Consider the following 19626-nt stretch of genomic DNA (forward strand, 5'->3'; position numbering starts at 1 on the left):
CAGCCTCCCGGGGTGTAGTGTAAATAGACAGGGATGATTGGCGTGATGGCGATGATGACACAGCACAGTTCAGTCGCCAATGTGAAGATAATGAGTTTAGTTTATTAGGATGTGTGCAGCAGCTACTCTTTCTGGGGTCCACACAGAACATACAAATACATGACAGAGTACAGAACAGTTATAGACAAGAACAACATAAGAGAACCTAAGACTCCTCCATGCCCAGAGACTCAGCAGAGCAGACGGATGAACAGCTGGCTAGGCTCAGAGAACCAGACTCCTCCATGCCCAGAGACTCAGCAGACGGATGAACAGCTGGCTAGGCTCAGAGAACCAGACACCTCCATGCCCAGAGACTCAGCAGACGGATGAACAGCTGGCTAGGCTCAGAGAACCAGACACCTCCAAGCCCAGAGACTCAGCAGACGGATGAACAGCTGGCTAGGCTCAGAGAACCAGACACCTCCATGCCCAGAGACTCAGCAGAGCAGACGGATGAACAGCTGGCTAGGCTCAGAGAACCAGACACCTCCATGCCCAGAGACTCAGCAGATGGATGAACAGCTGGATAGGCTCAGAGAACCAGACACCTCCAAGCCCAGAGACTCAGCAGAGCAGACGGATGAACAGCTGGCTAGGCTCAGAGAACCAGACTCCTCCATGCCCAGAGACTCAGCAGACGGATGAACAGCTGGCTAGGCTCAGAGAACCAGACACCTCCATGCCCAGAGACTCAGCAGATGGATGAACAGCTGGCTAGGCTCAGAGAACCAGACACCTCCATGCCCAGAGACTCAGCAGAGCAGACGGATGAACAGCTGGCTAGGCTCAGAGAACCAGACACCTCCATGCCCAGAGACTCAGCAGAGCAGACGGATGAACAGCTGGCTAGGCTCAGAGAACCAGACTCCTCCATGCCCAGAGACTCAGCAGAGCAGATGGATGAACAGCTGGCTAGGCTCAGAGAACCAGACTCCTCCATGCCCAGAGACTCAGCAGATGGATGAACAGCTGGCTAGGCTCAGAGAACCAGACTCCTCCATGCCCAGAGACTCAGCAGAGCAGATGGATGAACAGCTGGCTAGGCTCAGAGAACCAGACTCCTCCAAGCCCAGAGACTCAGCAGAAGGATGAACAGCTGGCTAGGCTCAGAGAACCAGACTCCTCCAAGCCCAGAGACTCAGCAGATGGATGAACAGCTGGCTAGGCTCAGAGAACCAGACTCCTCCAAGCCCAGAGACTCAGCAGACGGATGATGAACAGCTGGCTAGGCTCAGAGAACCAGACTCCTCCAAGCCCAGAGACTCAGCAGAAGGATGAACAGCTGGCTAGGCTCAGAGAACCAGACACCTCCAAGCCCAGAGACTCAGCAGAAGGATGAACAGCTGGCTAGGCTCAGAGAACCAGACACCTCCAAGCCCAGAGACTCAGCAGAAGGATGAACAGCCCTGCATACTGTCCACTAGGGCAACACCTCTCCACCCACACACACATACAGTATGCAGATCTGCTGTGTCACCTGTTTCCATAATAGCAAATTAGCAAAGCTCAAATTGAATAATCAATCAATTTAGTGAACTGGAACAAAATGGTCATAAATGTACATTTCAATTTGAGACTGGGAGTGCAGTTGACAAAGGATATTTTGCAATGTTTTCAGCATCTTTCTCTGGATTTGAAATGACAAAGCAAATGAAATGACACAGCATATGGAGGCTCGATTTCCTCTCCCTGGGAACTAGGTGACTCATTGAGCCAATTCTGGGCACCAGTACCCGTGTGTGTGTGTGTGCGTCCGTGCATGCCTGCGTGTACAAGTGTGTGTGTGTGTATGTGTGTGTATGTGTCTATGCAATGTTCTATGTGTGTTCTTGTGCATCCCTGTCTAAAGTGTGCATCCCTGTCTAAAGTGTGCATACATTTTGCCTGTTGTCTAATGTACTGTATGAGAGTATGTTTGTGGCAGCCGGTGCGCTAAATGCCTGCATAGGAGGCAGTGCAAGTATCAACATGTCCAGTGGCATGAACGATGGTCTGAGGACACAGAGGTTTGCACCCATCCATCCTCCCGTAATGACCACGGCAGCCTCACTCCTCAGCCATGCAGGGGACTAGATTACAGTAGTAAAGCACATTCACCCATCCTCCAGCTATAGACTCAAGACTGAAGCGCTCTGACATATACTGTAATACACTTGAGCTTCCTAAAAATGTTTTAGCCCTCTTTGAGAAACATGTTGACAGTTTGTTCACAGTATGGATGGGCATTTGAATTGTTTTGACTGTTTGAGTACTACCATATTTTTTGTTATATACTTGAGTATACTCTAATGGAAACTCTAATGGAAAAATATATATTTTAGGAAAATATTTGAAAAAATATGGGCATTTATCAATACCAACAGTGCACAACAATGCTTAATTTATTATAACCATTACAAATAAATCCTAATTGCTAAATTACCCCATATATACAGTATATCACTCAAAAAAAGTGCCATTTAAGATTCATTATATTATATCGTGGAACACAATCTTCAAAAAAGGACTAACCAGCAATGTGTGGCTTGCTTGTAGAAGCCTGTGACTGTGACATGGCATAGCCTTGTTTTGTTCATTGAGCAGACAAGACGCGCCTATTTCACAAGCCCTTATCACAGTCAAGACACACCCATGTTATAGTGAAACACATGTAACAGAATGAAATAGAACTAAATATTTTCCAAATGAAAAAACATGCGAGTGCGAAGTGACACAGATCTTGCATCTGGAAAAGTTATCAAAGATTTGAAATAGGGTTACACTTCGAGAGTTAAAAATAAATACATCTGGATTACAAAACTACATTTCCATATACAGATTTAGTTTATTCTGCCTGTTCTTTGGACTTTTCCAAATGGATTAACAATTCAACATTGAACACTGCATGTTGATGAATTACGGCCACTACATCAGTTTGGTGAGTGTTTAACACTTAAACAACACATTTTCCAAAAAGTAGTAGCATTAGTCACGTAAACACAGAAATGAACAAATGGCACATTGGATTCCTAATTTTAAAAATAAGTGGTGCTTTTCTTACCGATGTTTAATAATTCTGATAAAAATATGCGATACTCGTTAGGGTTGTGCAAAGGAAACAAAACACAAAGCGGATTTAACTTCTTTTGGAACACAGCCCTAATGTAGGAAACAAGCACTATTATGTTCTCATCCAGAGTCATGTTTATTTTCCAAGCTATAGCACACAATATTTTACATACAGCAGGTTTTTAAAGGACCAAGAAGTAGGATCTGCTTCATGTTTTCATTTTTGCCATGGAAAACCCATTGCGATACTGCTTTCATCACAGCACTATCAGAGGGAGCGATCGGAAGGCAACTGAGTGAGACACAGAGGAGAAATGGAAACTAGGGAGGAGAACTATGTGATGCTTGGCTTGGTTTATTTTTTGTTGTGCCCCGCAATTGCACATGTACATATGGACCACTGGAGTCAAAGCAAATTTCACTTGCCCGTTCAGGCAGCCACAAAGCACATTCCACCAAATAGTTTGACAGTATTTTAACATTTTATCTCTGGTTAAAGATCGAGTTTTGACTTCCTTTCAAGTATTCAAGTACTCCATCTCTAGTTCACAGGCTGAAGCCTCTTCACAGGAGCACTGGGCATCTTATTGCTGACTCATTGAGTGTGATAGGGAGAGCAGTTTAGCTGTGTGTGTGTGTGTGTGTGTGTGTGTGTGTGTGTGTGTGTGTGTGTGTGTGTGTGTGTGTGTGTGTGTGTGTGTGTGTGTGTGTGTGTGTGTGTGTGTGAATAATGAATATGGGTTGGGAATGAAGCCTTTCTATCAGAGGTGTTAATGCTATCGTTTTAATATTATTAATAATAATAAAAGTATAATGATAACAATCCGTATTTGTGGCTGGCAGCAGTAGCAGAAGGAGTTTGAGAGACAGGTTATTCACTTGAGGTGCACAGTGCCTACGCTGCAGAAATTGCCTGCAAAGGAAATCTGCTTATAAAATGTGTCCAGTCAGCAGCTTTAAATAAAAACCCTTAGTTACCGCACCTTCTCCCTTTTCAGCACACTTCACGTTTCTTCATGATCAAGCCTACATTTCCCTCGTGGTTGCAGGAAAACCCACTCACAGCCTCTACCTTTTCTCTCTCTCAATGGTCAGTGCTATCCGGGATCTTACAGCCATAACCCTTACAAATTCCAACTTCAATAGGGTAGGGACCCTCTCTCAATCTCTCTTTCAACTGCTCTCTCGCTCTCTGTCTGAGCACTGAGGAGAGAGCAGGTCTGAACCTCAAGAGTCCCCACTGTAAATGTGTGTGTGGGGGGGTTCGTGTGTGCGCATAATGGATGTCAATTGTCATGGCAATTTTGAATAATAAAAACACAATTTCAAGCAATGCAAAGTTAGTAGAATGTTTGAATTTAGAATGTTTGCTTGATAAGAGCGTTGATTTAGAATCCCATTCTATTACTTTGCCTTGGCAATTCAATTCATTTATATTCACTCACATTTGAATATAATGATATCACAATTAAATACAGCAACTTCAGTAGTATTTAGAATGTTTGGTTGATAGATACTGTTGATATGCAATATTGATATGGAACTCAGTTTTGGTAGCAGCAAGCCCAAGCCTAGACCTGTGACTTGCTTCTGCTATCCAAGATGATATACATTTTTCAACAATGAACTTCAATACCCAGCAACTTAACCAGTCCATACCATGGATGGCACAGGGACACATTATCAATGGTTACAATTAAATAACACATTCTTACCAGGATTTGGTTCGTTGCTTATTTTAGTGTATTTCTCAACATCCATTTCTAGAATTCATTTAGGTACAGTGCCTTCGGAAAGTATTCAGATCCCTTAACTTTTCCATACTTTGTTAAGTTACAGCCTTTTTCTAAAATGGTTTAAAAAAAATCCTCAGCAATCTACACATAATACCCCATATTGACAAAGTATTCAGACCCTTTGCTATGAGACTCGAAATTGAGCTCAGGTGCATCTTGTTTCCATTGATCATCCTTGAGATGTTTCTACAACTTGATTGGAGTCCACCTGTGGTAAATTCAATTGATTGGACATGATTTAGAAAGGCACACATCTGTCTATATAAGGTCCAACAGTTGACAGTGCATGTCAGAGCAAAAACCAAGCCACGAGGTCGAAGGAATTGTCCGTAGAGCTCCGAGACAGGATTGTGTCGAGGCACAGATCTGGGGAAGGGTACCAAAAAATGTCTGCAGCATTGAAGGTCCGAAAGAGCACAGTGGCCTCCATCACTCTTAAATTGAAACAGTTTAGAACCACCAAGACTCTTCCTAGAGCTGGCTGCCCGGCCAAACTGAGCAATCGGGGGAGAAGGGCCTTGGTCAGGGAGGTGACCAAGAACATGATGGTCACTTTGACAGAGCCCTAGAGTACTTCTGTGGAGATGGGAGAACCTTGCAGAAGGACAACCATCTCTGCAGCACTTCAGAAATTAGGCCTTAGAGTGACCAGACGGAAGCCACTCATCAGTAAAAGGCACATGACAGCTCGCTTGGAGTTTGCCAAAAGGCACCTAAAGACTCTCAGACCACGAGAAACAAGATTATAGGTATAGTAAGATAAGATAGGATTGGTAGGTATAGTAAAATAACATAGGATTGGTAGGTATGGTAAGATAGGATTGGTAGGTATAGTAAGCTGAGATAGGATAGGTAGGTATAGTAAGATAAGATAGGTAGGTATAGTAAGATGAGATAGGATAGGTAGGTATAGTAAGATAAGATAGGTAGGTATAGTAAGATAAGGTAGGATAATATATGATTGGTAGGTACAGTAAGATAAGGTAGAATAAGATATGATTGTCAGGTATAGTAAGATACGATTGGATTGGTAGGTATAGTAAAATGAAATAGATTAAGATAGGATTGGTAGGTATAGTAAGATAAGGTAGAATAAGATATGATTGTTAGGTATAGTAAGATAAGCTTGGATTGGTAGGTATAGTAAAATAAAATAGATTAAGATAGGATTGGTAGGTATAGTAAGATAAAATAGAATAAGGTAGGATTGGTAGGTATAGTAAGATAAAATAGAATAAGATAGGATTGGTAGGTATAGTAAGATAAGATTGGTAAGTATGGTAAGATAAGATAGGATTGGTAAGTATAGTAAGATAAAATAGAATAAGATAGGATTGGTAAGTATAGTAAGATAAAATAGAATAAGAAAGGATTGGTAAGTATAGTAAGATAAAATAGAATAAGAAAGGATTGGTAAGTATGGTAAGATAAAATAGAATAAGATAGGATTGGTAGGTATAGTAAGATAAAATAGAATAAGATAGGATTGGTAGGTATAGTAAGATAAAATAGAATAAGATAGGATTGGTAGGTATAGTAAGATAAAATAGAATAAGATAGGATTGGTAAGTATAGTACGATAAAATAGAATAAGATAGGATTGGATTGGTAAGTATGGTAAGATAAAATAGAATAAGATAGGATTGGTAAGTATGGTAAGATAAAATAGAATAAGATAGGATTGGTAAGTATGGTGAGATAAAATAGAATAAGATAGGATTGGATTGGTAAGTATAGTAAGATAAAATAGAATTAGATAAGATTGGTAAGTATAGTATGATAAAATAGAATAAGATAGGATTGGATTGGTAAGTATGGTAAGATAAGATAGGATTGGTAAGTATAGTAACATAAAATAGAATAAGATAGGATTGGTAAGTATGGTAAGATAAGATAGGATTGGTAAGTATGGTAAGATAAGATAGGATTGGGAAGTATGGTAAGATAAGATAGGATTGGTAAGTATGGTAAGATAAAATAGAATAAGATAGGATTGGTAAGTATGGTAAGATAGTTATGAGCGAAGTCAATGCTTGTAGAAAAATAGTTGTGTTATTCAGTCTTCTTTGGGGGGGAGGGGGTGTATCCTATTAGCGGAAATTGGCGTTCTTTTCAAACTGTGTGACTGCATGTGATGGCTTCTTGGATCGGGCTGTTAGTGACTAACCTTGACTTCATGGGGTTATGGATGCTAGTGACTAACCTTGACTTCATGGGGTTATGGATGCTAGTGACTAACCTTGACTTCATGGGGTTATGGATGATAGTGACTAACCTTGACTTCATGGGGTTATGGATGCTAGTGACTAACCTTGACTTCATGGGGTTATGGATGCTAGTGACTAACCTTAACTTCATGGGGTTATGGATGATAGTGACTAACCTTGACTTCATGGGGTTATGGATGCTAGTGACTAACCTTGACTTCATGGGGTTATGGATGATAGTGACTAACCTTGACTTCACGGGGTTATGGATGATAGTGACTAACCTTGGCTTCAGTGCCCAGGACATTGTTACTCAGGAGCTCTAGTGGATGTGTAGAAGCAAAGCTGTACTTCTTCTCTAATCATCTGACTGTAGAAACAGAGGAGCCTAACATACACGCCCAAGTGTGTGTGTGTTTGTTTGCATGTGTGTGTCTTACCTCTCTGGAGGCCTCTGTGTAGTCAATCTTGAGGTTGCCCATGGCCTTGATAATAGCCATGATGGACTGGATGGTGTTGCTGTAGACCACAGCTCTGTACTGCTTACACTCGTCTTCTGAGTAGCCATCCTCATGGATGATCCTGATGAAGGAGAACAAACCTGAGCATTCTACTGATGTCACTCAAGATGTTACTAAGAGAAAAGGAGGACAGGTGGAGAACGACTTCCCCCTCACATTGACTGCCCCCTCACATTGGGGCTCCCGAGTGGCGCAGAGGGCTAAGGCACTGCATCTCAGTGCAAGAGGCGTCACTACAGTCCCTTGTTTAAATCCAGGCTGTATCACGTCTGGCTGTGATCGGGAGTCCCATAGGGCGGTGCACAATTGGCCCAGTTTCGTCAGGGTTTGGTCGGGGTAGGCTGTCATAAAGAAGAATTTATCTTAACTGAAATGCTTAGTTAAATAAAGGTTCAATTTAAAAATAATAATAATAATAATAATTGAAGCCACAGAGGTTCAAGACCGGCCACGGTACTGCAGGCATTGTTAGCAGAAAACAGCATCCCCCAGTATAGTAAATGGAAAAATGTCAATCTTCTTGTAAATTAAAAAATGTTGCAAAGATACTCATGGACCAATAATTGCTTCTAATACACCAAATGTATGTACTTTGACCAATTATTTTAAAATCGCACCCAGAAGAAGTTCTAAGGATAATTGAGTTGCTAATGGTAGCCTGCAGTACCCAGGTCGGCATAAAGCATGACTCATATGAGGGGGCAGCACTGAGCTAGCCTAAACGTCACTTCCTGGAGTAGCTCAAACTGAGCATGTTATGTCCCCATGAGACACCATCTTAACCGACTTAATTTAGCTTCAATGCTCTATTGAGTCTTCACATATTTAAACATTGTGTCACGTGATCCATGACTTTGTCCATTCATATATACAGTCATTGGGCAGTATGGTTGACAGGTTATGTATTTCATACAGTGTTAAATGTGCTCAATATGTTAGGACTTCTAGCTGCTAAGAGTTTGGGTATTCAATCAATGACCGTAATGTTTCGTAGAACGGCTAGTTACTCTAAGATGATAATAATAAATGTATTTATTGTCACATACACCAGATAGGTGCAGTGAAATGTGTTGTTTTACAAGGTCTGCCTCAGTAGAACAGCACCCCTGGAACAAATAAGGGTTAATTGCCTTGCTCAAAGGCACATCAACAGATTTTTCAGCTTGTCAGCTCTAGTATTCGAACCAGCAACCTTTCAGTAACTAGCCCAACGTTCTAACCGCTAGGCTACCAGCTGATATAGACAGTCAGTGCAGTCCTGTGCAAACCTCCTCTGCATGTTGGTGATGTGTCTGACCATGCCTCAGCTTGTCATGCACAGGGGAACGCCCTGCATGTTAAGTGTGTGTGTTTCAGTGGGATGATAGCATCCAGACTTCATCAGAATGCAGGATGCAGTGCAGAAAGAGCACAGTAGCACCAAGACAAAGACATGAATAAGCCAATATCACCTCATGAATAAACAGGCCTGTAAGCTTGACACTAGCGGCTAGGAAAAGTACTGGGATTTAACCCAGTTAGTTACACAATACATATTATAATTCTATCTACAGGTGTTATGGGGGAAAAAAGGCAACCATTCTCACTGCTCTCCTTTTATGTTGACATGATCTCTGTGGTCAGAGACAGAGCTGGTGCTTCAGAGCAGAGCAGGCTGTGTTGTGTTATGGGTATGGTCTGTCTCCCAAGCATTGGATGTTCTGTATGGCTGTATTAACAACCTGGGTTTAGAGCTACATTCTGTACTCTACACTCATGAAAAACTGATTAATCGCCTGGCTAGCCCACAGGAATGTGAATAATTAAGCCATTATGGAGTGTGTGTGTGCGTGTGTGTAAGAATGAGACATAGACATACACACATATGTTTTGTATACGTCATTGGTGAGCGTGTAATTGAGTGTCATGGTTTGATCCCAGTCATTACAGTAACCACAGTAAAAGTCCTGTGCACTGAGACTCATGCTTTCAGTAGCCAAAGACAATTATGGGTAGGAAGACACGAGAAAACCAGCGCAACTTCCAAAGACAGGAAGACATGAAGATTTGCCCTCCATATGTCTTCCTAAAAAGCAAATTAATATGCCTATGCTCAACATGCCTGATTGACTGTTTGCCAGCTCTGGATCAGCAGTGTACAGTAGCATTGTAGATCAATCCAACAAGGACTGGGACAAGGACTGAATAAACCACTAGAGGATAGAGGGCATCATCTATTAAAGAGGTCATGACATGTCCTGTACTGTTACAGCTCTCTGTAACTCACTTCATCTGCTTGACGATGGTGCTTTTCCCAGACTCCCCGGCACCTGTAGAAGGAACAGGAAACACAGTGAATTATAAGTGAATTTTCCAAGCTGTTTAAAGGCACAGTCAACTTAGTGTATGTAAACCTCTGACCCACTGGAATTGTGATATTGTGATAAGTGAAATAATCTGTCTGTAAACAATTGTTGGAAAAATGACTTGTGTCATGCACAAAGTAGATGTCCGAACCGACATGCCAAAACTATAGTTTGTTAAAAATACATTTGTGGAGTGGTTGAAAAATAAGTTTTAATGACTCTAACCTAAGTGCACATAAACTTCCGTCTTCAGCTGTATATATACAGTGGGGTAAAAAAGTATTTAGTCAGCCACCAATTGTGCAAGTTCTCCCACTTAAAAAGATCCGAGGCCTGTAATTTTCATCATAGGTACACTTCAACTATGACAGACAAAATGAGAGAAAAAAAATCCAGAAAATAACATTGTAGGATTTTTAATGAATTGATTTGCAAATTATGGTGGAAAATAAGTATTTGGTCACCTGAGTAGCCTCGTTTCACTGCCGAAAATCAAATTGAACCACCTAGTGTTCAGCAAAATAACACAATGTCAAATACAGGTAGCCTAGTCAAATAATTAACATCCAATCACATTAACCATTAATCTCTCGCTGGAATTCCACTAACTGATGGCACAAAAGCCATGACAGGGAGACATAGCGGAGCGGTAACGAGCGTGCAAGCAGTTGCTTCCAACGCCACTTTGGTACTCTGTAGCATCCACCGAAAGGCTCTTGCTGCCAAGGGAATGCCTGACAGTTTGAAAGATGTTTTGTACACTACAGTGAAAATGGTTAACTTTGTTAAAACTTCTTATGGCTGGGGGGCAGGGGCCCAGAGGTGCCCAGAGTAAACTGCCTGCTCCTCAGTCGCAGTTGCTAATATATGCATATTATTAGTATATTTGGATAGAAAACACTCTGAAGTTTCTAAAACTGTTTGAATGATGTCTGCGAGTATAACATAACTCATATGGCAGCCAAACACCTGAGAAAAATCCACACAGGAAGTGGGTAATCTGAGGTTGGTCAATTTTCAACTCAGCCCCTATTGAAGTTACAGTGGGATATTGGTCATGTTGCACTTCCTAAGTCTTCCACTAGATGTCAACCGTCTTTAGAAACTTGTTTGATGCTTCAACTATGAAGGGGGGCTGAATGAGAGGGGAATGAGTCAGAGGTCTGCCAGCAGTCACGTGCTGGTCACGCGCATTTCACATGAGAGGTATCTCCCGTTCCTTTGCTTTTCCGAAGACAAAGGAATTCTCTGGTTGGAATATTATTGAAGATTTATGTTAAAACATCCTAATTGATTCCATACATCGTTTGACAAGTTTCTATGGACTGTAACGGAACCTTTTGACATTTCGGTTGCAACTAGTGAACGCTCTTCGTGAGTTTTGATTTGTTTACCAAACGTGCTAACAAAAGTAGCTATTTGGACATAAATTATGGACATTATCGAACAAATCAAACATTTATTGTGGAACTGGGATTCCTGGGAGTGCATTCTGATTAACATCATCAAAGGTAAGTGAATATTTATAATGTTATTTCTGACTTCTGTTGACTCCAACATGGCGGATATATGTATTTGTTCTCTGAGCGCCTTACTCAGATTATTGCATGGTTTGCTTTTTCCGTAAAGCTTTTTTGAAATCTGACACCGCGGTTGCATTAAGGAGAAGTGTATCTAAAGTTCCATGCATAACACTTGTATTTTCATCAACATTTATAATGAGTATTTCTGTAAATTGATATGGATCTCTGCAAAATCACCGGATGTTTTTGGAACTACTGAACATAAAGCGCCAATGTATACTGAGATTTGTTGATATAAATATGAAATTTATCAAACAAAACATACATGTATTGTGTAACATGAAGTCCTTTGAGTGTCATCTGATGAAGATCATCAAAGGTTAGTGATTCATTTTATCTCTAATTCTGCTTTTTGTAACTCCTCTCTTTGGCTGGAAAAATGGCTGTGTTTTTCTGTGGCTTGGCTCTGACCTAACATAATCGTTTGTGGTGCTTTCGCTGTAAAGCCTATTTGAAATCGGACACTGTGGTGTGATTAACAACAAGATTACCTTTAAAATGGTATAAGATACTTGTATGTTTGAGGAATTTTTATTATGAGATTTCTGTTGTTTTGAATTTGTGCCCTGCACTTTCACTGGCTGTTGTCATATCGATCCTATTAACGGGATTTCAGCCCTAAAAAGTTAAAGCAAGGCCCCGAACTCGTGTGTATTTTCTGCACTATGCAATGATATGGGCAGCAACAACGTAACGCTTTTACAACATACAGAAGTGCCCTGGTTATCAAGGGGCAACGAGCATAAAGTTTTCTTTACTGACCATCATTTTCACTTGTCTGGATGGTAACAACAACTTTATGAGTTACACCAGGAACGCACAATCCCTCCATCAGTGCTCAGACTGTCCGCAATAGGCTGAGAGAAGCTGGACTGAGGGGTTGTAGGCCTTTTGTAAGGCAGGTCCTCACCAGACATCACCGGCAACAACGTCGCCTATGGGCACAACCCACCGTCGCTGGACCAGACAGGACTGGCAAAAAGTTCTCTTCACTGTCGAGATGCGGTTTAGTCTCACCAGGGGTGATGATCGGATTCACGTTTATCGTCGAAGGAATGAGCGTTACACCGAGGCTTGTACTCTGGAGCGGGATTGATTTGGAGGTGGAGAGTCTGTCATGGCCTGGGGCGGTGTGTCACAGCATCATCGGACTGAGCCTGTTGTCATTGCAGGCAATCTCAACGCTTTGCGTTAAAGGGAAGACATCCTCCTCCCTCATGTGGTACCCTTCCTGCAGGCTCATCCTGACATGACCCTCCAGCATGACAATGCCACCAGCCATACAGCTCGTTCTGTGCGTGATTTCCTGCAAGACAGGAATGTCAGTGTTCTGCCATGGTCAACGAAGAGCCCGGATCTCAATCGCATTGAGCATGTCTGGACCTGTTGGATCGGACGGTGAGGGCTAGGGCCATTCCCCCCAGAAATGTCCGGGAACTTGCAGGTGCTTGGTGGAAGAGTGGGGTAACATCTCACAGCAAGAACTGGCAAATCTGGTACAGTCCATGAGGAGGAGATGCACTGCAGTGCTTAATGCAGCTGGTGGCCACACCAGATACTGACTGTTACTTTTGATTTTGACCCCCCCTTTGTTCAGGGACACATTTGTCACGCCCTGGTCGAAATATATTATGTTTATTCTTAATTTATCTGGTCAGGCCAAGGTGTGACATGGGTTATTGTGGTGTGTTTTTGTCTTGGGGTTTTGTGGGATGTCTAGCGTTTGTCTATGGCTGCCTGAGGCGGTTCTCAATCAGAGTCAGGTGATTATCGTTGTCTCTGATTGGGAACCATATTTAGGCAGCCATATTCTTTGTGTGTTTCGTGGGTGATTGTCCTTAGTGTCCTTGTTCCTGTCTCTGTGTTAGTTTACACAAGTATAGGCTGTTTCGGTTTTCGTTACGTTCATTACATTCTTTGTTTTGTAGTATTTGTATTGATTCGTGTTTACGTTTGTTGATTAAAACATGGATCGCAATCTACACGCTGCATTTTGGTCCGACTCTCCTTCACCACATGAACACCGTTACAACATTATTCAATTTCTGTTAGTCACATGTCTGTGGAACTTATTCAGATGTCTCAGTTGTTGAATCTTGTTATGTTCATACAAATATTTACACAGGTTAAGTTTGCTGAAAATAAACGCAGTAGACAATGAGAGGACGTTTCTTGTTTTGCTGAGTTCGAAAATTCAGACCCCTCGACTGTTTCCACATTTTGTTACGTTAAAGCCTTGTTCTAAAACTGATTAAATAAATAAAAAATCTCATCAATCTACACACAATACCCCATAATGACAAAGTGTAAACAGGTTTCCAGAACACTTTGCACATTTATTAAATATATTATGGGTATGGTCTATCTCCCAGGCATTGGTTGCTCTGTATGGCTGTATTTATAACCTGGGCTTAGAGCTACATTCTTTACGCTACACTCATGAAAAACTGATTCATCGCCTGGCTAGCCCACAGGAATGTGAATAATTAAGCCATTAAGGAGTGTGTGTGTGTGTGTGTGTGTGTGTGTGTGTGTGTGTGTGTGTGTGTGTGTGTGTGTGTGTGTGTGTGTGTGTGTGTGTGTGTGTGTGTGTGTGTGCGTGCGTGCGACAATGAGCCATAGACATACACACATTTTTTGTATACGTCATTGGTGAGTCTGTAATTGAGTGTCATGGTTTGATCCCAGTCATTACAGTAACCACAGAAAAAGTCCTGTGCACACAGACTAATGCTTTCAGTAGCCAAAGACAATTATTGGTAGGAAGGTGCAAAATATCACATTTACATACGTATTCAGACTCTTTACCCTGTACTTTGTTGAAGCACCTTTGGAAGTGATTACAGCCTCGAGTCTTAGGTATAACGCTACAAGCATGGAAAACATGTGTTTAGAGAGCTTGCACAGCTATTTTCAGGTCTCTCCAGAGATGTCTGATCAGGTTCAAGTCCGGACTCTGGCTGGGCCACTCAAGGACATTCAGAGACTTGTCCTGAAGCCACTCCTGTGTTGTCTTGGCTGTCTGCTTAGGGTCTTTGTCCTGTTGGAAGGCGAACCTTCGTCCCAGTCTGAGGTCCTTAGTGCTCTGGAGCAGGTTTTCATCAAGGTTTTCATCTGTACTTTGCTCTGTTCATCTTTCCTTCGATTCTAACTAGTCTCCCAGTCCCTGCTGTTGAAAAACATCCCCACAGCATGATGCTGCCACCACCATGCTTCACCGTAGGGATGGTGCCAGGTTTCCTCCAGAGTTCAATCTTGGTTTCATCAGACCAGAGAACCTTGTTTCTCATGGTCTGAGAGTCCTTTAGGTTCCTTTTGACAAACTCCAAGTGGGCTGTCATGTGCCTTTTACTAAGGTGTGGCATCCGTCTGGCTACTCTACCATAAAGGCATGCTAGATGGAGTGCTGCAGAGATGGTTGTCCTTCTGGAAGGTTCCCCCATCTTTATTGTGCACCTTCCTGACCAAGGACCTACTACCCCGATTATTCCATTTGGATGGGCAGCCAGCTCTAGGAAGAGTCTTGGTGGTGTCAGACGTTTCCCGTTTAAGAATGATGAAGGCCACTGTGTTCTTCGGGACTGTTCTTCCTGTGGGCTAGCCAGGCAATGCTGCAATTTTTTTTGTACCCTTCCCCAGATCTGTGGCTCAACATAATCTTGTCTCGGAGCTCTAAGAACAATTCCTTTGACCTCATGGCTTGGTTCTGACATGCTCTGACATGCACTGTCAACTGTGAGATCTTATATACAGTTGAAGTCGGAAGTTTACATACACCTTAGCCAAATACATTTAAACTCAGTTTTTCACAATTCCTGACATTTAATCCAAGTATAAAATCCTTGTTTTAGGTCAGTTAGGATCACCACTTTAATTTAAGAATGTGAAATGTCAGAATAATAGTAGAGAGAATGATTTATTTCAGCTTTTATATCTTTCATCACATTCCCAGTGGGTCAGAAGTTCACATACACTCAATTAGTATTTGGTAGCATTACCTTTAAATTGTTTAATTGGGTCAAACGTTTCGGGTAGCTTTCCACAAGCCTCCCACAATAAGTTACCCAACTTATTGTGGGAGGCTTGTGGAAAGCTACCCGAATTTTGGCCCATTCCTCCAGACATAGCTGGTGTAACTGAGTTAGGTTTTTAGGCCTTTTTCAGTTCTGCCCACACATTTTCTATGGGATTGAGGTCAGGGTTTTGTGATGGCCACTCCAATACCTTGACTTTGTTGTCCTTAAGCCATTTTGCCACAACTTTGGAAGTATGCTTGGGGTCATTGTCCATTTGGAAGACCCATTTGCGACCAATCAGCCTTCCCGGCTGATGTCTTGAGATGTTGCATCAAAACATCCACATCATTTTCCTCCCTTATGATGCCATCTACCTCATGATGCCATCTATTTTGTGAAGTGCAACAGTCCCTCCTGCAGCAAAGCATCCCCACAACATGATGCTGCCACCCCCATGATTCACGGTTGGGATGTTGTTCTTCGGCTTACAAGCCTCCCCTTTTTTCCTCCAAACATAATGATGGTCATTATGGCCAAACAGTTCTATTTTTGTTTCATCAGACCAGAGGACATTTCTCCAAAAAGTACAATCTTTGTCCCCATGTGTAGTTGCAAACCGTAGTCTGGCGTTATGGCAGTTTTGGAGCAGTGGCTTCTTCCTTGCTGAGCGGCCTCTCAGGTTATGTCGATATAGGACTCATTTTCCTGTGGATGGAGATACTTTTGTACCTGTTTCTTCCAGCATCTTCACAAGGTCATTGGCTGAGGTTCTGGGATTGATTTGCACTTTTCACACCAAAGTAATTTAATCTCTAGGAGACAAAACGTGTCTCCTTCCTGAGCGGTATGGCGGCTGCGTGGTCCCATGTTGTTTATACTTGCGTACTATTGTTTGTACAGATGAACGTGGTACCTTCAGGCGTTTGGAAATTACTCCCAAGGATGAACCAGACTTGTGGAGGTCTAGAATTAGTTTTCTGAGGTATTGGCTGATTTCTTTTGATGTCAAGCAAAGAGGCACTGAGTTTAAAGGTCGGCCTTGATGTATTTCAACACGTACACCTCCAATTGACTCAAATGATGTCAATTAGCCTATCAGAAGCATCTAAAGCCATGACATCATTTTCTGGAATTTCCCAAGATGTTTAAAGGCACAGTCAACTTAGTGTATGTAAACTTCTGACCCACTGGAATTGTGATACAGTGAATTATAAGTGAAATAATCAGTCAGTAAACAATTGTTGGAAAAATGACTTGTGTCATGCACAAAGTAGATGTCCTAACCGACTTGTCAAAACTATAGTTTGTTAACAAGACATTTGTGGAGTGGATCATTGGGGATCATACAATATTCCCTTTCTTGTGTTGTTCAGTGAAATTATCGCATGTGAAGGGTCAACTCATTTAATTAAAGTTCAATTCATAATTAAACATTTTTTTTACATATCTATTGGAAGGATTTACTCATTTGCAACGTATGATAAGGTAAAAGGTTTATGTTTCTGTCTCCATATATGGTAATATATTAATTTGCATATATTTCTGTTAATTCCCATATATTCCCGTTATTTCCCAAGGAACGTTTCCACCTCTGAATATTCACCGAAATGTTCAACCCAAGTTGTGTCCCTGTACTGACAGCCCTGTGCCACCATGTCGTGTCCCTGTGCCACAGTTCCGTGTTGTGTCCCCGTGCTCCACCTGACCTGGCCCAGTCACAGTACATCAATCCCTACCCTGACAAACAGCCCAGAGGGACCAGCAGCACTCTGCCAGCCCTGCCCCCCCCCCCCCCCCCCACACACACACACACCTTCCTGTGAGGGAGGTAGAGACAGAGTTGGAGAATTAGGGAGAGCGATTTCCACAGTTATAAAAAGCTAATTCCACCTATATCAGTGCCAACATGACAAGCCATTCCGTTTGTGTGTGCTGACAGACGCAGAGGGAGGGCAGGATCTAATGCAAGCTGAATTGTGGGTTTAGACTCAGCTGGTTTAGAGCTAGTGATCTCTTTCACCATCCTCAAACACTAATTAAAGACCATGGATTGAGGCACGGACTGAATGACTGACTAAAGAACCAGAAAACAAATATGTTACTAACTTTGGGACAGGTGATGGGAAATAACTGACTGAAGTAAGCGCATCCCTGAGGCCAAGTCCATTTAGGACTGCCTTGGTATCTAACTCCATCTGTTGATTTGATGAGTGGCCTCAAAATAGAGTACCGAGAAGCAGGAGAGATAAGAGTAATAAATCCAGACAACCTACTGTTCCTATTTAATTTGAATAAGCTCTCAATCCTAAAGATGCACTCAAACCTCTTGGCTTTCACTACCGTACCGTACCGAGGCTTCTCTCAGGCTGGAGAGTCTTGGCCCTAATCCTGCTGAGTGGTTTGGTGGTAATGTAGCGTACTGAATGAGTCTGTATGGGTATTTGGGCAGGGAGTGTAGGGGTGACCATGGAGAATGATGTATTGATCTGGAGGGACAGACCTTGGTGACAGAGTAGGCCAAACACAACGATGCTAGAAAACTCTACTGTTCTCAGATAAAAACACACAGAGAGCAGCAATGAAATGGCAGCTATCGGAGTCTGTTTGAATAACGATAAAAACAGTCCTAAAATTGTGGATTTTTTTTACTTCACGACAGGAATTTCTAGAGAGCCACAGGGCCAAATCTCTGGTATTATAGTGGAACTCTGGCTGCTGGGTTCATACTCCATTGAGCCAAAATTATAGTACGATCTGGTGAATAACTTACTACTTCCTTTCCCTTTATAAATTATAAGCAATGTTGTTCCATTACCTAAATGTGGTAACTTGAAGTTTTACTGAGTTGTCTCAGGAACACCCCTGTGGGTCCATATTTAGTGCAAAATGTATTATGTAAAAATCACTAACACTAACACAGTACTACTCATGATACTACTCAATATCTCATAGTTGCGCAAGTCAAAGCTGATCGCTGATGCATTCTGACACAAAGGCATATAGTTGGATTCTAACCCTACATTACACAAAATTCTATCTCACAATTTCACTCTGGCTTCATCAGGTTAGAGAGGCGGTATGGAGAATGAGAGATGCAGTGAGGGGAATGAGAGATACGGAGAGAGGCGGTGAGGAGAATGAAAGATACGGAGAGAGGCGGTATGGAGAATGAGAGATGCAGTGAGGAGAATGAGAGATACGGAGAGAGGCGGTGAGGAGAATGAGAGATGCAGTGAGGAGAATGAGAGATACGGAAAGAGGTGGTATGGAGAATGAGAGATACGGAGAGAGGCGGTGTGGAGAATGAGAGATACGGAGAGAGGCGGTGTGGAGAATGAGAGAGGCTGTGTGGAGAATGAGAGATACGGAGAGAGGCGGTATGGAGAATGAGAGATACGGAGAGAGGCTGTGTGGAGAATGAGAGATACGGAGAGAGGCGGTATGGAGAATGAGAGATACGGAGAGAGGCGGTGTGGAGAATGAGAGATGCAGTGAGGAGAATGAGAGATACGGAGAGAGGCGGTATGGAGAATGAGAGATACGGAGAGAGGCGGTGTGGAGAATGAGAGATGGGGAGAGAGGCGGTGAGGAGAATGAGAGATGCAGTGAGGAGAATGAAAGATAGGGAGAGAGGCGGTGAGGAGAATGAGCGATACGAAGAGAGGCGGTGTGGAGAATGAGAGATGCAGTGAGGAGAATGAGAGATACGGAGAGAGGCGGTGAGGACAATGAGAGATGCAGTGAGGAGAATGAGAGATGCGGAGAGAGGCGGTGAGGACAATGAGAGATGCAGTGAGGAGAATGAGAGATACGGAGAGAGGCGGTGTGGAGAATGAGAGATACGGAGAGAGGCGGTGTGGAGAATGAGAGATACGGAGAGAGGCGGTGTGGAGAATGAGAGATACGGAGAGAGGCGGTGTGGAGAATGAGAGATACGGAGAGAGGCGGTGTGGAGAATGAGAGATGCAGTGAGGAGAATGAGAGATAAGGAGAGAGGCGGTAAGGAGAATGAGCGATACGGAGAGGGGCGGTGAGGAGAATGAGAGATGCAGTGAGGAGAATGAAAGA

The 19626-nt window shown here is 42.6% G+C and overlaps 1 protein-coding gene across 3 annotated transcripts in view; it reads right to left on the minus strand.

The window, feature by feature from the left end:
- gnai2b (guanine nucleotide binding protein (G protein), alpha inhibiting activity polypeptide 2b) overlaps positions 1-19626 on the minus strand; it is a 94182-nt gene that overhangs the window by 17217 nt on the left and 57339 nt on the right. For all 3 annotated transcript variants that reach the window (XM_064966880.1, XM_064966883.1, XM_064966882.1), the window contains 2 exons: positions 9881-9923; positions 7534-7675 (listed from right to left, as the gene is read on the minus strand). In XM_064966880.1, the coding sequence (XP_064822952.1) occupies positions 7534-7675; positions 9881-9923 (185 nt within the window). The remainder of the gene's footprint in view (positions 1-7533; positions 7676-9880; positions 9924-19626) is intronic.

This window comes from Oncorhynchus masou, chromosome 5 (assembly GCF_036934945.1).
Source record: "Oncorhynchus masou masou isolate Uvic2021 chromosome 5, UVic_Omas_1.1, whole genome shotgun sequence".
NCBI classification, from domain to species: domain Eukaryota; kingdom Metazoa; phylum Chordata; class Actinopteri; order Salmoniformes; family Salmonidae; genus Oncorhynchus; species Oncorhynchus masou.